At 57.5% G+C, this 19,247-nt stretch overlaps 7 protein-coding genes across 7 annotated transcripts; 3 read left to right on the top strand and 4 right to left on the bottom strand.

Moving 5' to 3' along the window:
- Positions 1–10: 10 nt before the first annotated feature.
- F5144DRAFT_565815 (cytochrome P450) lies at positions 11–2,581 on the top strand. The gene is made up of 2 exons (XM_066788521.1): positions 11–637; positions 795–2,581. Exons 1-2 carry the CDS (start codon positions 446–448, stop codon positions 2,349–2,351), a joined length of 1,749 nt encoding a protein of 582 aa, XP_066644216.1. The 5' UTR covers positions 11–445; the 3' UTR covers positions 2,352–2,581.
- A 3,993-nt stretch (positions 2,582–6,574) lies between these two features.
- Positions 6,575–7,603, top strand: F5144DRAFT_160813 (uncharacterized protein). The gene is made up of 2 exons (XM_066782536.1): positions 6,575–7,006; positions 7,332–7,603. The coding sequence occupies exons 1-2, from the start codon at positions 6,671–6,673 to the stop codon at positions 7,539–7,541; spliced, it is 546 nt and encodes a 181-aa protein (XP_066644215.1). The 5' UTR covers positions 6,575–6,670; the 3' UTR covers positions 7,542–7,603.
- Positions 7,604–7,884: 281 nt separating this feature from the next.
- F5144DRAFT_160830 (uncharacterized protein) lies at positions 7,885–8,425 on the bottom strand. Its single transcript, XM_066782538.1, has 2 exons — positions 8,141–8,425; positions 7,885–8,085 (listed from the first exon to the last, which is right to left on the bottom strand). The coding sequence occupies exons 1-2, from the start codon at positions 8,202–8,204 to the stop codon at positions 7,910–7,912; spliced, it is 240 nt and encodes a 79-aa protein (XP_066644214.1). The 5' UTR covers positions 8,205–8,425; the 3' UTR covers positions 7,885–7,909.
- On the bottom strand, positions 8,159–10,456 carry F5144DRAFT_160823 (uncharacterized protein). The gene is made up of 5 exons (XM_066782537.1): positions 10,165–10,456; positions 9,829–10,108; positions 9,559–9,770; positions 9,239–9,503; positions 8,159–9,192 (listed from the first exon to the last, which is right to left on the bottom strand). Exons 1-5 carry the CDS (start codon positions 10,326–10,328, stop codon positions 8,527–8,529), a joined length of 1,587 nt encoding a protein of 528 aa, XP_066644213.1. The 5' UTR covers positions 10,329–10,456; the 3' UTR covers positions 8,159–8,526.
- A 2,797-nt stretch (positions 10,457–13,253) lies between these two features.
- On the top strand, positions 13,254–15,169 carry F5144DRAFT_644236 (uncharacterized protein; the record flags this gene model as incomplete). Its single annotated transcript, XM_066792841.1, has 3 exons — positions 13,254–13,546; positions 13,596–14,638; positions 14,897–15,169. Exons 1-3 carry the CDS (start codon positions 13,456–13,458, stop codon positions 15,167–15,169), a joined length of 1,407 nt encoding a protein of 468 aa, XP_066644212.1. The 5' UTR covers positions 13,254–13,455.
- Positions 15,170–15,378: 209 nt separating this feature from the next.
- Positions 15,379–16,480, bottom strand: F5144DRAFT_160697 (uncharacterized protein). Its single transcript, XM_066782535.1, has 3 exons — positions 16,213–16,480; positions 15,600–16,126; positions 15,379–15,544 (listed from the first exon to the last, which is right to left on the bottom strand). The coding sequence occupies exons 1-3, from the start codon at positions 16,219–16,221 to the stop codon at positions 15,535–15,537; spliced, it is 546 nt and encodes a 181-aa protein (XP_066644211.1). The 5' UTR covers positions 16,222–16,480; the 3' UTR covers positions 15,379–15,534.
- Positions 16,481–18,073: 1,593 nt separating this feature from the next.
- On the bottom strand, positions 18,074–19,241 carry F5144DRAFT_591237 (uncharacterized protein; the record flags this gene model as incomplete). The annotated part of the gene is made up of 3 exons (XM_066790245.1): positions 18,074–18,482; positions 18,574–18,819; positions 18,976–19,241. 3 exons carry the CDS (start codon positions 19,239–19,241, stop codon positions 18,074–18,076), a joined length of 921 nt encoding a protein of 306 aa, XP_066644210.1.
- Between the last annotated feature and the right edge of the window lie 6 nt (positions 19,242–19,247).

Raw genomic sequence — 19,247 nt, 5'->3', positions numbered from 1 at the left:
CGGAGGAACAGTGCTCCTCGCGTGTTGCGTGCCGTGAGAGTGGGAGTGGGGGAACTTCCAGGGATGCTTGACGAAACCGTCCATGGAGCCTTGGGGGCGTTTCCCATCCTTTCCCATCCCACGTATTTCACAATGGCGATCCAATCGGATAGCAACAAGTCCTCCGCGGCCCCCCTTCCCACCCCTGAGCTTGCCAGCCAACTGCAACATCGTTTCCATGCAACCCCCCTCTTTCACCTGGCCTTGACCGCTGCTCTCCATTTGCTTTCGAGTCGCAGCTCATAATTAATTCACAAACGCGGCTGCTGCATCTCCCGTCGCTTGCTTCTCCCGACTGAGACTTTGAGTCGCAGCCGAATTAACTTAAACCAACAGACAGTGACGCCTCTATTGCCACACAGTATCCCCAAGTACCACACAGTAGGAATTCGTCAAAGAAGGAAATATGGGCGCCGTCCTCTCCTCCGTCCAGGGGACGCTGCTGCTCGGCGCGGTCCTGGCGGGTCTGTACGCTCTGTACCGTGCCGCACTACCCAAGCCTCTCGCCGGCATCCCATACAACCGAGATGCAGCCAACAAGCTGTTTGGGGATATCCCCGAGATGATGGGGTATGTCATGCGTACCAAGCGGGTCTTTGTAAGTCGTTGTCACGGTTGTCTACTACCAACACCAACACACCACCCCCTACCTCTTCTCGCTCCAGAATTCGCCCCCAATCGCAAATTATTTCCCACTTGATGAGTCTCCAGGTCATCTTCATGGCTAACCACTGGCTTTATGCAACCATGGATAGGACTGGTTGACGTCGTTGACGGCGCGGCACCAGAGCCCCATCATCCAGGCCTTCATCGCCCCCATGGCGCTGCCGTGGGTGGTGGTGACGGATCCCTTTGAGAGCCAGGACATCCTGCTGCGGCGCACCAAGGAGTTCGACCGCAGCGGCTTCTTCGGGGATCTCATTGGCGGCATCCTGCCGGAGCAGCACATCCAGTTCATTTCGAGCGACTCCCGCTTCAAGAACAACCGCCACCTGATCAACCACCTGATGGCCCCCAGCTTCATCACCGAGGTGAGCGGGCCGCAGCTCTACAAGGCCGCCTCGACCTTGATCAAGCTGTGGGAGATCAAGTGCGACACGGCCGAGGGCCACCCCTTCCACGCCCACCACGACATCACCTACATGGCGCTGGACAGCATCTTCGCCGGCTTCTTCGGCCACCCCGAGGCCGAGAGCATCACCACCAGCCGTGTGCAGACCGTCTCGCAGTGGGAAGCCAAGCGGGAGAAGAAACTCCCCGCCAACCTCGACGAACCCGTCGAGTTCCCGGAACCCTCCCTCCCCGCCATCTTCGCCGCCGCGCTCACGCTCGCCAACTCCGTCACGGACACGCAGCTCTCCCCCGCCCCACGCCTCACCTCCTGGGTTCTCCGCCAACTGCCCTACATGAAAAATGCCACCGCCATCAAAGACCAGTACATCCGCGACCGTGTTGACGAGTCCGTGCAGCTGATGAACCAAGACGGCACGGCGCCCGCCCGCACCGCGCTCCACTCGGTCATCCTCCGCGAGCGCGACGTGGCCGCCAAGGAGGGCCGCCAGCCCGACTACCGCAAGCGCGCCATCGCCGACGAGTTCTTCGGCTTCATGCTCGCCGGCCACGACACCTCGGCCACCACCGTCGCCTGGGGCGTCAAGTACCTCGCCGACAACCAGCCCGCGCAGGACCGTCTGCGCGCGGCGTTGCGTGAGGCTCTCCCCGATGCGGCCAGGGCGAAGAGAGCGCCGACCTACCAGGAGCTGGCGCGCGCGCATATTCCGTACTTGGATGCGGTCGTGGAGGAGGTGCTTAGGCATGCGAATACCATTGCGTTTGTGGTGCGCCGCGCGATGCAGGATACGACTGTGTTGGGCAGGCATATCCCGAAGGATACGGATGTGTTTCTGGTGGCGAACGGGGCGGGGTACTTGGAGCCCAACATGCCGCTGGCGGAGGAGGTGCGGAGTCCGGGGGCGCAGCGCGGGAAGAAGGCGGCACTGTCCGGGAGGTGGGAGGATAAGGATATTGGGGCGTTTAAGCCGGAGCGGTGGTTGAAGCAGCTATCTGGGGATGAGGGTGAGGGGGAGGCGTTTGATCCCATGGCGGGGCCGACGCTGCCGTTTGGGTTAGGTCCGCGTGGGTGCTTTGGCAAGCGGTTTGCGCTGCAGGGGCTGAAGATCCAGTTTGCGCTGATTGTGTGGCACTTCCAGCTGCACAAGGTCCCGGCGGAGCTGAACAGCTACGAAGCGATCCAGAGGTTTGCGCAGGAGCCGACGCAGTGCTATGTGCGGTTGAGCACTGCCAGCTTCTAGGGGGTGTGAGAGTAAAGGAGAGGATGTGTGCGATGAGAACAGCGACTAATGAAGGTGGCGGTGGTGTGTGTTTGCAGCGGGAGGGGGGGTTGTAATCAGCGTTGAGGAAAGGGGGTTGTTGTAAGGGGTACTTGCTATTCCAGTAATGCGAATTGTTTACTACTCGTGCCTCAATATACCCAATTTTCAGATATCAACACACATAGATCTTGCTGTTAGTCCTCTGTAACATGTAAACATGTAGTTGGCATGTCGTTACTCTCGCTTGACGTCCAGTCTTCAACCGGATTGGTTACCGAGCGGCCCAAGTACCGACATGTTTGTGCCACCAACTGACATCGCACAGGTTACACAGTTTGATACCGTTTCCGCACTTTTGTCATAACCGACGATGCAACCCGTGTCAGGTGATCTTGGCGATTCTATCTTCAACGTCATGGAGGATTCGCCGGTGAGTTCAGAGTGACTTCATGTCCTAGTGAGACACAGCTTGATGGCTTGCAATATCACACTTCTTCCCAGACACTAACCATCCCTTTTTCTGCTTCAATTCTTCCGTCAGCCAAGCTTTGTCATCTTGCCCGCCCTGAGAATCAAGAGGGGATGCAGAGCCGTGTCCCGCACAGTCAATCGCAGCCTTGTTGTCTGGTGTTTCAGTTAGCCTTCACGGACAAAGATCGAAGCCGCGAACCACGGCCCCACAACCGAAGGGTCTCGGGCCTCTCGGCTCGAAAGGCTTCCAGCTGAGCTACGATCGCAGATCCTCTCGTCTTTGGCTAGTTAGCCTGGATGATCCCAAGGCCACCCGTGCATCGCCCGTGCTCTCCCAGCACCACCGGGCCGACCGCAGCCAATTCTCGGCCGTGTCTTACGGACCACCCTTGGCGACAATGTCCTTGTGGACGCCTATGCGACCCAAAGGGTCAAAGGTCGGCGCAACTCGAACACCCGTCTCACCTTGCAGCTCACCGGGACGCCCGTGGCCCAACTGACCATGGACACATAGTACCAAGACACCGCGCCCAGACATCCATGCTAACTAGCGAGCACACAGCTGCAGATGTCGTCGTGATGGCGGCTTTCTACTGGTTGACGGTTGCGCCACTAATGCAGCAAATTCCGCAAAGACCCCTTCACCACCTCGGCGCATCACTTCAACCGGGCCGTCTGAGCGGACATGGAGTCGAACAGGAGCGCATTCTCCGTCCCTTGTACCGTTTCCAAATGTGGTGCAATCTCTACGGACCATGTCCGGGGCCGTAGCCGGCAGCAAGTTTGTCTATCCGATGGGGTCCGGGAATGCTGAACGCTTTTTCCATGAACCGTGGGTAGTCGAAGACATCCATTTCATGCATCCACGCAAATTACGCAATGTAAGTCCCGAAACATGTATGCACAACCACATCTTTGTAGATCCCAAGCCGCATCTCCATCCTCGGCCCAGAGGACTGGGACCCGATTTTTTGGCGCCACGAACATGGGCAACGAAACAACCCGGAGAACAACCCGGAGACCACTCCGGAGAATAGTCCCGAGATTGACACCCCACAAGCGAGAAGCCGCTGTGATGGAGTCTCCCGATCCAAGCACCCAAACAAGCAAGCACTAACTAATCACGAATCCACCATTCCCCATACGGGGAAAACCCACCCACCCAGGCGGCCGAAGCGTCGCGCTCAACAGCCTCGTCTCCAGGGGCCTCGAATTCCAGCTCCGAATCATGACAACCCTCATTGCAACCCCCCTCACCCCCCAACCAACCAACTACAACCACCGCCCCAAAAGCAACCTGCCCTCTATCTCACTAAGCCGCTCACGCAGCAGGTTGAGTGGGAGGGGGATGTGGGACGGGGTGTCGAGGCCGAGGGGTTGGAGCGGCGACGGCGGTCCAGATGCACGGGATTGTGAATGGTGACCGGCGAGCCCATCAATGGGGGTCAGGGCGATGCCCCTGATAGGTGGGGGAGTGGGAGAAGCAAAGATGTCTCACACTACCCAGCTAGCTCGAGAACTAGGCAAGTCACTAGCTTGGGTGGGGAAGGGGGGTTGTTTTGCATGGGCTGGATAAAAATAACGGAAGAGTGGAAAACGAGGAGAAAAAGCAAGAAGAATCTTGAAGAGAGAATGTGAGACAGGCTAAGAGACCAAGCTATGCTAGTGATGGGGTCGATACACTAGTACGATCGATCGCCAGGTTCATTTTGCCCCTGTCTCGGGGACGAATACGGAGATTTGATGACATCAGGTATTGTTACCGGCCCATCGCCAAAACACCTAGTGAATGGAGGATGTTGATAGTGAAAGGAAATAACTAAGGGGGACACAGTGAAATACTACGAATATGGATATGCTATACTCTCCATGCATTGTGAATTTGCCCGATACTTGCTATGTATATAATTAATTATACGCTTAACAATCAATAGCGAGCTGGATGCAGGAAGTCATTATTGCCTTGCCTACCTAGGTATCTAAGCAGTAACGAAGATCGTCGAAAGGTCGGATTAGAAGAAGCGGATGCAAAGGGTCTACCTCGTCTTAGAAAGTGATTACGCGTAGCAAACACTCCTAGAAAGTGACAGCAATGGGAGATGATACAGAATTGACCAAGGTTGGGCGTGGCTGTCGGTGTCTATGTTGTTTGTTCATCCTCCGGTTGGTCTTCATTAAAGTGTTCTCAATACCTACCTTATTCACCCACCAGCTACCAAGGCAGGTAGGGGGCTCGCGGGGTGCCTCACATACAGGTAACTTGTCTACCGTGATATAAGGGTAGTGATTCACCGTTGGTAGGTAGGTCCTCTAGTACCACGGACCCTACGTCGATGCCGAGGACGAGAGTATGATGAGAGTTGTTAGCACCCCCATGGGCCTTTACTCCGATTCTGTGTCAGATGGTAGGCCGGCATTTACCAAACGAGCGTTACCCGATGAACCCAATGAAATGGAAGCGCTTGTGGGAAGTAACAAGACATTTGGAAGCCCTTTCTCGACCTCGTCAACGAAGACGACCACCTGGAGCAGCCTAATCATATCAATAAGGAAGATAGCAACTACATAGGTTCCTTAAACGCTTCCCACATATTGAAGGCTCTGCGGGACTGACTCACACTCCACCCGTTAACATGGAATTCACCCGATTTAATCCGGATTGGAAGCACATAGATAGGGAGTGAGCAATCCAGAGTTTCAGACTCCATTGTACTTTCCGTCGTGTTCTAACTCCAGCCCGCAGCGACTGGTCCCAGATAAACTTTAGGAATACGGAAAGCACCTCTGGTCCATAGAGGGCATCTTTGACCCCAGAAAAACTTGCAGGCTGCATGCCCATGCCCTTCCTGCACCATTCGGCCCAACCCCGCGGCAACAAACTCACAACGGGCGAGATGGCCATTGACACGGGCGTTGTATCTTCGCGGCGCTGCTTCCAGGGAATCCACCACCACCGATACATCCGGTCACCACTGCATCTTCTCAACTTCGTTCCGGAACATGCGTATCGCCCAAGTCTGACCGGGCCTGACCGGGAAGATCCAGACACGCTACTCGCCTGCGGTGATAGTTTTCTTTTTGTGATGGGCCACAGAGCACATATCACAGACCCATGAGGTTGCTGCTGAACCATTGGGTTGTTGGTGGGCCCATCATCGCACTGTACGAGGTACCCCGTAGTCCAATGCAACTCAACTCAATACATACAGGAACTATCATACCATGCAGTCAACAAAGCTGGGACTAAGATGCTTTTGCTGGTCAGGACTCGCGAGTGCAAGCTCAGCTAATGCATCAGGCTGTTTTGAGACTGCCTCCTGAGGTGCCATGTGAAAGTCATACGAAGGTAGCTGCCGTGGCAAATACACAAGCAGGTGCCCCGAGAGTACCTCGACAGACGTTTCCACCACACAGCATCTTCAGCAACGTTGTCGTGATGCTTCTTCCAAAAGCGCCGTGCCAAGACCGCGTCGCTGGCGGGCTAACAATCTGCAAGCTGCTGAAATTGGGTTCCAGAACCCCTGCATAAAAGGGGGGGGCTTGGCGTTGAATCCTCCCATCCTCCCATCCCAGCGTCGCATCATGACACGATCCTCGCGCCACGCCGCGCCAAAAAAGAAAGGCATCTTCAACATCACCACCTCCTCGGCCGACGACTTCCCACCACAGCATCGCCCACGGGTATCCCACAAACCCCCTCACCCCACGAAACCCACAATCTCTCACCTTCAAGCCCCAACCCCAACACACCCATCCATCCAACCCACGTGCAGCAAGCAGAAACCACCTCACCCAAAGCGCCGGGACCCTCCAGGCCTCAACCCAAAATGCCAATCACCCTCCCCACCACCACCACCAGCACCAACCCCCCACCATCACCACCACCACGATCATCAACAACCCCCCTCGCAACTCTCCACCCCCTAACAACGCACCTCCGCACCCAAATCCTCCGCCCCCTCACCTTCCAAGACGCACGCGACAAGGGCGCGACCGCGACCGTCGTCCTGCGGGGCGTGGCCAACACGGTACATTTCGTGCTCACGGGCGGCTCGCCGTGGTGGGCGCCCCCGTACTATGTGCTGGACCAGCTGGTGGTGATGTATATGGTGGGTGTGGTGGCGGGGGTGAGGGGGGGGAGGAAAGTGGGGAGGTGGAGGGTGGTGAGTTCTTTTTCTGAGTTTTGCTGAGTTCTTTTTTGTCTTGGGGGGTGGTGTTGGTGGTGGTGGTGTTGCTTGTTTTTTGGCGGTTTTCTTTCTGCCGGGGGTGTTCTTTTGGTTTTCGGATTTGGTTCTTTTTCTGCAGGTTTTCTTTTTGGGTTGCGGTTCCTATTTGGGGGGCGGTGACAGTGACAGACAACGTGGGGGAAGGGCGCGATTCAGTTTTTTCTTCTTCAAACCCCCACCCCCACACACGTTGACTCTGTGCTCTCGGCGATCACACAGAAGAAATGAAGCTGACTTGGGATTTGCTTTCCTGGCAATGTAGGACGAGCGGTTTTTCGAGTACTTTCTGGCGGCCTGCGGCGTCGTGCACGTGCTGTACTTGGGTATCTTGCTCATGTGCGTCGTGACCTTGGCCATCGCCTATGGCGTGACGGGCGGATTCGTCCTGACGATCGCTGGCGCGGCGATCGTGCCCGTCGCGTTGCTGGCCGCGCTGCCGGAAGACGGAGAGGGCGGATTGAGTCTTCCGTGAAAGGCGTGGACAGCCCCATGATGCTGCGATGACGGGTGTGGTTCTGGTCTGGGCCAGCCGGGAGGCCGGGTGAAGCCCGCGTCCGATGAGGGGCAAGGGCGTGTACGATGGCGATGATGGAGGCTAATTTTCGCGCGGGCGAGAGAGTATGAGTGAGCGTATGGCACTGGAGCCTGGCGGGCAAGCGGGCGGGGTGGACGTGAGCATGTAAAGCCGATACAGCTCCTTCAGTGACGGCATCAAGTGGCATGACTCAAACAACAGGTAGTATTGGTCTACATGTTGGCCTGTGCTCAGCGGACTCTGATCACGGCTCCAAATTCCCAGCCCCATCCACGAGGCCCCCCTTCAACGTAGTCTGGCCGCATTCAGGTCCGCGGCTTGTTGGCCGGCTGGACCAGCGAGTCCTTGCCGGCTAACCCGGCCGGGTCTCCAGAATGCGCCGCCCTGCCAAGGTTTGGGTCCACGCCGCCCGTCATGTCCGGGTGCTGCTCCCGGGTCGGCCACGTGGTATTAAGAGCCTCCTTCCTGTCTTCCTGCAGGGCTAGAAGCGGAGAGTGAGCTTTGTCGCCAGGGAAACAGAGAGAAGAGCAGCGTACGCTCCTTGTCCATCCTCGTTACCTTCTCCAATCCCTTCTTCATCGTGCTCTTGGCTTTCTCCATGTTGAGCCTTGTAACTTGATGTCAAGCAAGATTGGCTTGTGGTTGAGCCGCGGGGTGGACGGACGGGAAGCCTGTTGGTCCCTTTACATGTATGGCCGTCGTGGTGATGTCATGGCATAGAGCATGACTCGCTGTCTCGCTCTAGGTCCCATGAGCGGTAAGCAGCGGGATGAAACCCCTGAGGATACGGCCGTCTAAACAGGGATGCTGCCTGCTTGGAGCATGGGTCTGCGTTTCCGCGTCACCGGAGGCCTGAGTGTAAACCTCAACTTGCCATTTGTGGTCGAACATGTCACCCGGAGCTACATGAACGACGGACTCATCAACCCCATCGGCTGATAAATTCGTCCTTTTTCGCATTCCTACCCTTCAGTTGGCCCACCCGGACATCCATGTCTTTCAGCTTCTCATCAACGGTGGCTAGTTCTTGGGAAAGGACGGCAATGGACCCCTCAATCTCCGGATCCATGAGCCGGGCGCCTCCGAAGGAAGTCTCGGCGAGGATGGAGTCGCGAACGAGCTGGATTGCCAGCTTCCCGTCGGCAACCTGCTTTGCTGCTACACCCTCGAAGCTCTGTTGAACATTAAGAGAAACATCCCGCATCTTTCTCCGACGGCTATCGAGCGTCGATAATAAAATCTTGACCTGTTCCCGTAAATCGTCGGCGGCTTCGTCGTCCGGTGAAAGACTGATAGCAAGGGCGCGCAGGATCTCCTCTAGTGGCGGCTCGTTACCAATGCCGGGCGCGCCAGTTGAGTACCTCGACCGCTGCTTGGGTCGAGGACGGACCGGGGACATGTCATTTTGTTGTTGTTTGGCACTCGTCGCCCGTGTAGGGGATGCCTCGGTGACGTGTGTCTGGGCGTCTAGTTCCGGCTTGGCGACCTCGAGAACGGCATCGGTAGCGGATTGGTACGCCTGAAATGCATCTAGTCGAGCCATCATGTCTTGCGCACGGTCAATGAGATAGTCCAGACAATCGTGGATCTGTGCTGTCAGCGGAGAACATTCTGCAGACGGTGCTGCTACTCACGTAGCTAGTTGCCCGGGCCGATTTGGCTATGCTCTGGCCATTCTTTGTGGCGAGGCTCTTTAGCGCTGGCTCTAGAAACTGCTGCTCGGTCGACATTTGGGCTACCGGGAGAAGTTCCGAATAGAGGGATTCTAGCTCCTCTTGTAGCGCCGATACTTGGTCGGCCGAAACTCGAGGTGGCCTTGATTGGGACGACATCTCAAGAGATTCGAGATAGAGGCGGTCTAACTTTGTTCGGATCCCCTCCACGGTGAACTTGATCAGCCTGTCACATCGTAAGTCTCCGCCAAAGGGTAGAGGATGCGAAACCGGGAGCGAACCTTGCGCATGCTTCACGCAGCAGAGCGACGTCGTTCTGTTCCTCGCCGTCTTCAGTCTCTAACTCCCATCCTAGCTTCTGAAGACTGGACAAGAGTTTGTCATCCGAGCGGAACAAGGTGTCCACGGTCTGCTGGATTGTCGCACCAGCCCCAGTGCGCTGCTGCTCGAGTTCGCGGATGCGAGAGCCCAGCGACTGCGTGAGCTCGTCTGCCTGGCCAAAGGTCAGTCTGGTACACTTGGGAAAACACGTGATAGGTGGTAGGAAATACCTCTGATGCGAGGTTGCTGCGTTCAGCCTCCCATTTCCGGGCCCGGCCTTCTTGAATGGCGACGCGTTCCTTATTGCTCTCGCGGCCGGCATCAACGAGCCGTCCGAGAGCTTCCTGTTGTTGTTTGAGGGCCTCAGTATGCCGCGTAATGGCCTGGGTAGAGCGATTGAGTTCGTCTATGGCGTCCTTGATCTCTTGGTCACTTAGAACACGAGCCGCGGTGAGGTCTGACGACATGGCAAGCTTCTCCGCCACGCCCGATTTTCCGAGGGCAGCATATCTGATTGGACATGATTAGCATGGAGGTCGATGACAAAGAAGTGAAAGCCCACGGACTGGTTCAACTCGTCGACGGTGAGCAGCGTATCAGGAGTGAGGTGAAGCGTAGCCCATTGCACAAGATGGGCCGAGTCAGAGGCCGAAACGGCTGCTCTCACCGCTGCTGCATCCAACGACACATCGTACGCCCGCAGGATCCTAATCAGTGATTCGGCGTTCATTTCGGAAGAGAATCGAGGGAATGGACCACAGCATGAAGGTGAAATATTACAGCGTATAGTAGTCAGGTGATTATCTCCGTCGTCGTTTCAAACAATGCTCGCTTGTTCTCGTCGCCAAAAGTTGCATGTGGAGCCTGGGTTTTGGGGTGCAGTGCCTGGCGGCCTGTGTTGATCGAGACCCCTGGATGCATCTGCCGGGCTGCCCCACGCTAATGCAACGCTTTGAACGCGTCGTGGCCCATGCTTCGCGCCAAATCGCGGCATCAAATTGGCCCTGACGTCTGCTTCCTTCCACAACAGAAGGGTTCGCGAAAGCTCGCCGCGGTCCTTCCACATTTTCGTTACGTCCGTACCTGCCCTGTTAAATGTAAGGTACCCTGGCGGTTTTGCTCTGCCGCTCGCTGTTGCGAGTCGTCTGCTGTTTCCCGCAGCCCTGCGGGAGGCTGCCACCAGGTGCCAGTCATTTTCAGGTTTGCCTTCGAATCGAAACTTTTCCGGGTTCAGCGCCCGCTTTCTTCTTCCCAGTAAAGGGAAGTCACCGAATCACAACCTAAGTGCCTTCCAAGGTCAAGGTGCCATAGTAGGCCATTTTGCGCTCGCACAGAGTTGGACAGGCTCTACCAAACATCGTCATAAACTTGACCTTCCCAATTCGTACGCGCCCGCTTCCAGGCCCTCCGACTCTGTTCAAGAATGCGTACACGGCTGCAGAGCGCTTCTTTTTATGCCCAAACGGCAACTGTTGTCGAGACATTTGCCTATCCGGGGAAAATTGAACCGAAATGGACGATATAACGGCGGCCACACTCTGGGGGCTTTTTGAACGCGTGCAAACCATGACCTGGAAACCCTCCAGTTCGGAAGGGCACCGGGTACCCTCAGCTGCGCTTCCCAGGTCATGGTAGATGCATGGGCCCGTCAAGCTTGGCTGACCCGGTCGGCAGTGAGGTCCCACTCCTCTACATTACTCTGCTGGCAGGCATTTTCATGATTCTGGGGATCGTCGTAACGCTTCGGCCGAGTCTTGTTCAACCGGGCAGCGCTGGTGCTCCCAATGCCTTCTGGCGGCGAGCGTGATGTTGCCAGTGCCACTGCCTCCGTGTCGGCGGAAAGCGCTGCGGCCCTTCCAAGCCTCCAACAGCGACGTAACACAACATCAGGCTTTACAACGGCTTAGGCTAGAGCGCTGTTGTGAGATGCCAACTCAGAACCGTTTGGCCGCCCCGGACGATGGGAGGGTGGCACTCAGGTGTTCTGCAGAAAAGATCCCCGAAAAGAAATAACCGAACCGTGACTGCCTGGTCTCATCTAGTCCTTTAACTTCAGATCGGAGATACTGACGGTCAGGATAAGCTTAGTGACGCAGCACAAGCACCGCGTCGCGGACCGAAAGCTCGTCCAACGCCCTCACAGCCTTTTCTCCCCCAACACCCTTCGCAAACCAGGCGCAAATTCCCAACACTGGAAAGCCGCCTCGTGCTCTGGAGACAAAATGTGATGCCGCCACACGCTTGGATAAACGGCGGCTCGAACCGCAGCCAGCCGTTGTTGCGAAGCGGGAATGCGCATATCCGCCACCACACGCCGGGGGCCCACCGCCCTGTTGACGGCTCTGTCGCCGGCTGGTCTATTCTTCCCATTCTCGTTTGCGGCCGGTCCACACAACGCACGGATTTGGGTTACGCCCCCAGTTTATCCCAGCTTCCCCATCTGACATCCTGACATGAGCCGTGCCCAGCCTCTCCCAATCCCGAGTGGTCTGAACCCTTCGCCCGCAGCCCGGCCTCGGGCGTTTGCCGGGGGCGCCCCCGGTGGCGTCCAGGTACCGAGCAAGCCACGCCGGCCGTATGTGGACCATCCAACCCGGCGATTAACTGACACCTGACACGCAGGCTATGCACGACATTACGTTTGAGGATCGGGCTGATCGGCAACATGGAGGGGGTTGTTCTTCCAATTCGGTTGCCAGACAGCGGGGAATTGTTTGGTCTGGGGCTCGGTTAGGGAATCAAGATGTGCTGACCTCGGCGGGGAACATCTCCCCGTGTCCCGTCCCGCTGTCGGGTCGCTTCCACAACCACGCCGGCTCGTTTCCTGCAGTACCCTGTCCCCGCACCTTCCTTACCTCTGTCTGGCACAAACACGCAAGCAGTCGCAACCCGAGGCGTCCCAAAGCCCGCTGGGGAACTCTGTCCCAAAAATGGACAACCTACACCGACATGTTGACGTGTCGCTTCAGCACATCGCTTCGGGGTATGTCGTGAGCCCTTACCGGCAAACACAGCCTTCTGCAACACCCTAATCTGTACATCTCATTCGTTCGGCAGCTGGATCGACCCCGGTTCTCTGCCTCTCCCGGTTGGCGGGCATCTCCACGGTTCGGCAACAAGTCCAGGTTTCCGTTTGGTTCGTGACGGGACGGTCTTTGTACCGGGACACTCAGCTGAGGACTAAATTCGGCCCAAGGGCTCCATCCCGGGCTTCACCGTCAGAACGGCCGCCGGAGCATGAACCGGGGAATACAAACACCAGGTCCGCTGCAGTGTGTGTTCCAGACACCACGGGTCCCTCCCGCTGCTGTCCCCTTAAAGTACAACTGTCGCCATCCTACTTTTGCTCCCAAGTTTCGTCCAAGGCCATGTCTCACTACCTGACGTGCGTGTGCCTGTGTCAGAAGCAAACAATCTGCCGTCCACTTATTGCTCTCCGCTGGACCCATCATTTCTCCGAGCGCCGGTGCCGTGGGACTGGGCCGAGACCGGCATGGCTTCGTTGCCCGTGCGTCCACCTCCTTCCACGAACCCTGGGGCCGCAACGATCTTGTCTTGGGAATGGATAGATTCGCTGGCGAGGTTGCGAGATGGAGCTATTGCAGTTGTCATTGCTTTGGTCGCCCAGCTGCTGATAGCTGCCATCCAACTTGGTTTGGATCAGGAGAAGTCCGAGTTTCCCGCCTCCATATTGGCCATGGCCGCTGTATTTCTGGCATTTTTTATGTGTGGATGCGTCGCCCCCGGCCTCGAAGAGTTTTACAACAAGCGGTTACGGCGTGCTGTGAGTACCAACGCCCAAGACTCCTGCTGCCTTTCGGATCTGACCGAAGCAGACAGAGCTTCTGAACCGCCACATGTCCATCGGGTTCACCATTCCGGTTGTCATGCTCTGCAACGGGCCCGTATCAGATGTCCGCAGCATCGGCATGATCGTTGTTTGCTTCGGTAAGCGGACCAAGCTATCTGGCGCAGAAAGTTGGCTAACCTCCCCAAGCGCTGACGGGCCTTCTCAACACATTCTTCGCCTACTTCCTTACATTTTTTATTCAGTGCCTCATGGTCCGCTACGACAAACATTTCTGGGTGGACAAGGATGCCGATGTTGAAAAGGGGGGGAAGTTGGGTGCGCCAACGCCGCGCAAGCCCGTCAAATCCCTATGCGGAGGCTCTTCCTCCGGAAGCTCCTTGACGATCGGCCTCGATACCTCAGCAGAGTCTTCTGAGACGGACGAGCCCACACCACAACAACAACACGCACCAAGAACACACGCACAAACCGACAGCCCGCCTCTCCAAACCCAACTGCAACTCTGGGCCCTCCGCAACCCCATCCTCCTCCTCTGCTGGCTGCTCACCCTCACCATCGGCCTCCCGCTCCGCTACCGCAGCGGCAGCGACGCCCCCCTCGCAACCCTCCTCCTCTTCTCCACCTGGCTCACCACCCTCGCCATCCAAACCGCCGTCAAATCCCCTTCAACCCCCCTCCCCCCCTGGCTACGCACCCTCCTCTCCGGCCTGCTCAACCCCGTCCTCTGGACCTCCCTCACCATGATCGCCTACATCTTCACCGACGCCGCCCTCAGCCACCGCCCCCTACCCACCATGCTCGCCACCCTCCAAACCCACACCCCCCTCTCCACCCTCATCATCCACCCCTCCACCCCCATCCCCCCCACCGCCGGCGACGTCGCCACCACCCTCCTCAACGCCGGGCTCGTCGCCTGGGGCCTGAAGCTCTACTCCCACCGGCGACACGTCCTGTCCCGCGGCGGGCTGGCCGCGTGCGGGGTGTCGGCGGGGCTGGCGCTGGGGAATGCGGCGCTGGGGCCGGCGCTGGCGCGGGGGCTGGGCGTGGCGCCGGCGGGGGCGGCGCTGGCGTTTGCGGCGCGCAGTGTGACGGTGGCGTTGGCGGGGCCGGTGATGGGGTTGTTGGGGGGGGATGGCGGGTTGAATGCGGCGGTGGTGGTGGGGAGTGGGATTGTGTATCAGATGGGGTTGGGGTTGGGGGTCGGGGGGTGGTTGGAGAGGAGGGTTGTTGTTGTTGGGGGGTGGTGGTTGGGGTTGAGAGGGGTTGAGGAGGAGGGGGGAGGGCAAGAGGATAAGGATGGGGATGAGGGCGAGGGCGAGGGCGAGGGGAGGTTGGGGGGTGATAATGGGCCCGGGGGGAGTGGTGGACGAGGGATAGTGAAGAGGACGGCGGCGGTGGGTCAGCCTTGCCTGGACGGGGATGGGTGTGGTGGTACGGGGGCGGGCACGGGAACGGCGGTGGAGACACAGACACAGACACAAACACAGACGAGCGGGGACAGAGACAGAGACAGAGACAGTGAGAAGACGGCAGCGGCCGTAACAGCACGGCGGGCGCGGCCGAACCACCCCAGGGTTGTTGCCGCCGGCGTCACGGTCGGCATCAACGCCGCGGCGATGGGCACGGCGTATTTGTACGAGGCCCAGAGCGAGGCGGCGCCGTACGCGGCGCTGTCGATGATTGCGTTGGGCGTCATGACGGTCGTGTTTTCGAGTATCCCGCCGCTCGCGGCCTGGATTGTAAAAAGTGTTGTGGAATGAGAGGATACATACCAAAAAGGGGGCTAGGTGGTTATACCAGAAGGCAGCTGACATATGGTGCGGGGATTCTGTTTTTAAATGTCTCGGGAAAGCCAAGTGGTTTTGATGTTGGGGTCGAACCCGAAATTAGTTGGGCTCCTGTTGGAGAACCGTAGTCAACTTCACAGTTGGACCACAGGGGCCATATGTGCGCATCTCGGTATCTTCCATTCCATTATGTGAATCGGCCGTTTCGCGACCCCTATCAGCGTGGCACATCAACGTAATCTTGTTCTAACAGGCTCGCTATCGCAGATCGTCCTCCGAGCCAAATATGAGACAAAACCCTACAGAAGCAGACTCCCCGCAACTCGTCAGAGAGAAGCTTACTCGAGCCTAGAATAGCGAGTCAGCAACGTCCTAAATTCCAACATGAGCAAGTGCAACAAACCTCTCGATTAGGTGTAGCCCGCTCGCGGTGTCGACAATCCCGGACACTTCGCCCTCTCGCAACGCGAACGCGGCGTCCTCGAACTCCTTTTGCATGTCCCCCCGCCCGAAAAACCCGAGATCTCCCTGCTTGCGAGCGCTGCTGCAGTCGGACTCGGTGAGTGCGAGCTGGCCGAGCGAAACCTCGCCGCCCTTAATGCGGGCCTGGTGAGCCTTGATGATCTCGTAGGCGTCCTCTTTGGTGCGGGTGATGGTGTTCTCGCGCCAGCTCGAGGGCCGGCGGCTGTCGCGGTGCTTGACGAGTAGGTGGGCGGCGCGGATTTTACCCGGTTGGCGGTCCTCGCCGGTGCCCGCGGCCAGGCCCTTGTTGCTATGGTACTCGGCCATGTAGAGCTTGAGCTTTTCTGTGTCGGTCTCCGCGGGCGGCTCCCAGCGTGACACCTTCTCGACCGAGTTGAAGTAGTAGGGCAGGTTCTTGGAATTGCTGTGGCGCACCTCCCAGTTGGGCGGGAGGCCGGTTTCGGATTGCTGGGGGAGAGGTCATGTTAGCTCCCTGCTGCTTGAGGCTGAGAAGGTCGAGAAGGCCGAGAGGGAGCTAGGCGCGCATCACTTACGTCGGTCATGGTCGTCGTTGGTTCAAACTCTGCGACAGTGGTAGGGAGGAGTGGTTGTCCCGGACAAGGCGTTGTTGGGTTGAGCTCTTTGGTGGCACGCGAGGAGCTAGGCAGAGGCAGGTATCGGTTGTGGTAGGTATGGGTAGCTAGAATGACACTGGATCAAGAACCAGACGGAAGAGAATAGCCGGCCAAAGAAAGCTGTCCTTGCAGAGTGCCTGATGACGCGCTTCGTCTTTTAAGTAGGGGTCGGCAGAGTTACAGGGTTGCAGCGATGGTCAATCGAAGCCCTCTGGATGCGGAGTGCAGCTGGGCCGAGAAGGCGGGGTGATGAGAAAGGGTGGTGGGGGGTCCCAGGTTGCTCGGGGGTCCGGGGCGCTGGAGGGCTTGGCACCTTGATCCTGCCAGGCTCGCCAGGGCACAACAGGCGGGTTGCACCGGACCCCTGTTTCAGTGGCCGAGCACCCCGCCATCGCCAGGCTTTGTCACCCGTCACCTGTCCCACCCTTGTGGGAGCCATTTCGCGCATCATCCATCACGAGGCTTGGAGCTCGAGGTTGTAATGTTACCGTCGACGTAACTGGCGCGGCAATTCAAGCTGCCTACTTGAGGTGTGGCCATCCATCTCAGCGAATCACCGTTCCACCACCGACCGAGTAGCGAGCTTGATGAAGATACACCGAGAGAGGCACGTGGGAGGAGTATTCCTCCTTTTACCTCGTCCGTATTAATTCCGTCTGCATCCCCTTTCCAACCCTGGGCCCGAACCGTCGACTTGGTAGGTGAAATCGAGTTAACCGCCCTCTCATCCAATGATACCTTGCTTGGGCTTCTTGGGCACATGGTCTTGATTGGTGCCTTTCGATGTGTGCATCGGCCTCCGCTGCCTTGAGACCAGTGCACAACTACTACCCATTTTTAAGGCTCATATCATCATATTCGTATTGCTTGTAAATAGACCTGCCTCCGGGCTTCAATTTGCCAATCCACCACGCCTAAATAGACCAGAATTGTAGCGTACCCAGGGAGAAGGACCGCAATGAACAAGGGAACCGCCGCTGACAAAAGGGCAGCCATGCCCACGCCACCTATATCGCCTCAAAGGGAGTGAGGCTGGGGCGATTGTCTGGGTTCGACAAAGCCCGGCGAATTTTCGGGCAACGCTCAGAGCTACCTATCGTGAAGCTTTGACAAAATTCACAAGTTCCCCCACCGGACACCCTATCATCTCAGATATCGCCCTGACTCAAAATCTGAATGATGATAAGTGAGGCACCTAGATTTGGTACCTTCAGCCAGTTTGTTTTCGGTCAGTGGTCGAGGTCACAGGAAAGCGCAAAGCGCTTGGCGTCCCCGGCTTTGAGTGCGGTGGTGGGGCGGGCACAAGGCAGACACCGCAAATGGCAAAGCGCAGCCTCGTTTTTCAAGTGGAACAGAGCTGGCTGTGAACAGCTCCCCAGCACCTATCATCACTCTTACCAACTTCAGCCCTCACTTCTTAGGAAACGCGTCAGCAACCCATACCTTCCATAACCCTCCATCAGGTTTAGGTCCAGTCTATTCTTTCCTTCTTCTAGGCTTACTGAAAGGTAACGTGACGCCCCGACCATTTTGGTTTTGGTCAAGCACAAGGCCCTGCGCGCCGACCTTCCTCCACCTCTTTTACCACACCAGCATCACCATCATCTGCAAGCCATCATTCTCTCTTAACCACCTCATCTTCCCAACAACCGATTCATCAAAATTCCATCCGATAGGAAATCCTTCTTCAACTCAAAGCACAAATCTCGCATCGGTTTTAACCTCGCGTCCTTTTCAGCTTCATCGACGGCCTTGCGCACCCCAAGGCAACCTTCATCGATCAAGAGATCATCGACCAGCCATCCACCCTTCCAACGATGTCATCGCCCGCAGCCTCCGTCTCCGGCGACCGTAAGAAGCCGGCCGAGCAGATCACCTTCCGGTTCTGCTCCGAGTGCAGCAACATGCTGTACCCCAAGGAGGATGAGGTTGACCGCAAGCTCATGTTCACTTGCCGCACGTGCAACTTCTCGGAGGAGGCGACCTCGACCTGTATCTTCCGCAACGCCATGAACAACGCTGCGGGTGAGACGGCCGGCGTCACGCAGGACGTCGGCAGCGATCCTACTGTGGGTAGCCCTTCTTCTTTTTCTTCCGATGTCGACGTTTTTGGCCGCCGGGGTTCCGGCTCGTCGGGCCTGTCGGGGTCGACGAGCTCGTCCACCACTTCGGCCTGCCTTTCTTCTTGCCTTGGTTGTGGTCGTATCCTTTCTTGCGAGACATGCGGCGACAACTTTTCCATGCTTGCTGCTGCCGACTCCCCTCCCCCCGGGCTAGAACACGACGAGGCTAGCGTCCTGGAGTTTGACCGAGACATCGATATGGACGATGATGACGACCTGGACGTGGACTTGGATGACATTGAGATTGTGGCTTGGACGGGCGACAGCCTCGATGAACTCGCCGCACTCATGTCGCGGACCGAGGACTTCTTCGGGCTCGGCGATATGGATTTCGGCATGAATGAGAAGGCCGAGAACATCCTTATCGCCGAGGGAGGGAAGCCTCGGGTGGTTGCGGCCGGTCCTTGAAACGTCGATTCTCGGCAGCGACTCGAGCAAACTCCAAGGACTCGAGAGGGCTTGATCGACTTGTACGACCTACGACATCCACTACCTACGACATCTACGATAGCGGACTTCAGGCACGATTCAACCATGGTCATCATTAACGAGAATATACGACTTAACAACCCGTCTTGTCGGCGGCGCCCGGGGTCTGAGAGTTGGCTGTTGAAGCTTGCAGGCATTGGATTGCGACTTTCTGTTCGATGAGGAAGAGGAACCAGCCGCTGACGATGTTTCTTGCCTAGCTGCCAAGATCCAAGCGGAGCTGCCCGGCCTGCCATCATGACGAGGCCGTCTTTTTCCAGTCCCAGCAGCGCAGTGCTGAGACTGGAATGGTGAGCAGCCCTGCCCGCGGCGCCCGGAACTACCTTTCCCTAACATTTTTTA

The sequence above is a fragment of the Chaetomium tenue genome (genome assembly GCF_020726465.1).
Source record: "Chaetomium tenue strain MPI-SDFR-AT-0079 chromosome Unknown F5144scaffold_3, whole genome shotgun sequence".
Taxonomy (NCBI): Eukaryota; Fungi; Ascomycota; class Sordariomycetes; order Sordariales; family Chaetomiaceae; genus Chaetomium; species Chaetomium tenue.
This window is presented reverse-complemented; position numbering and strand designations above follow the sequence as displayed.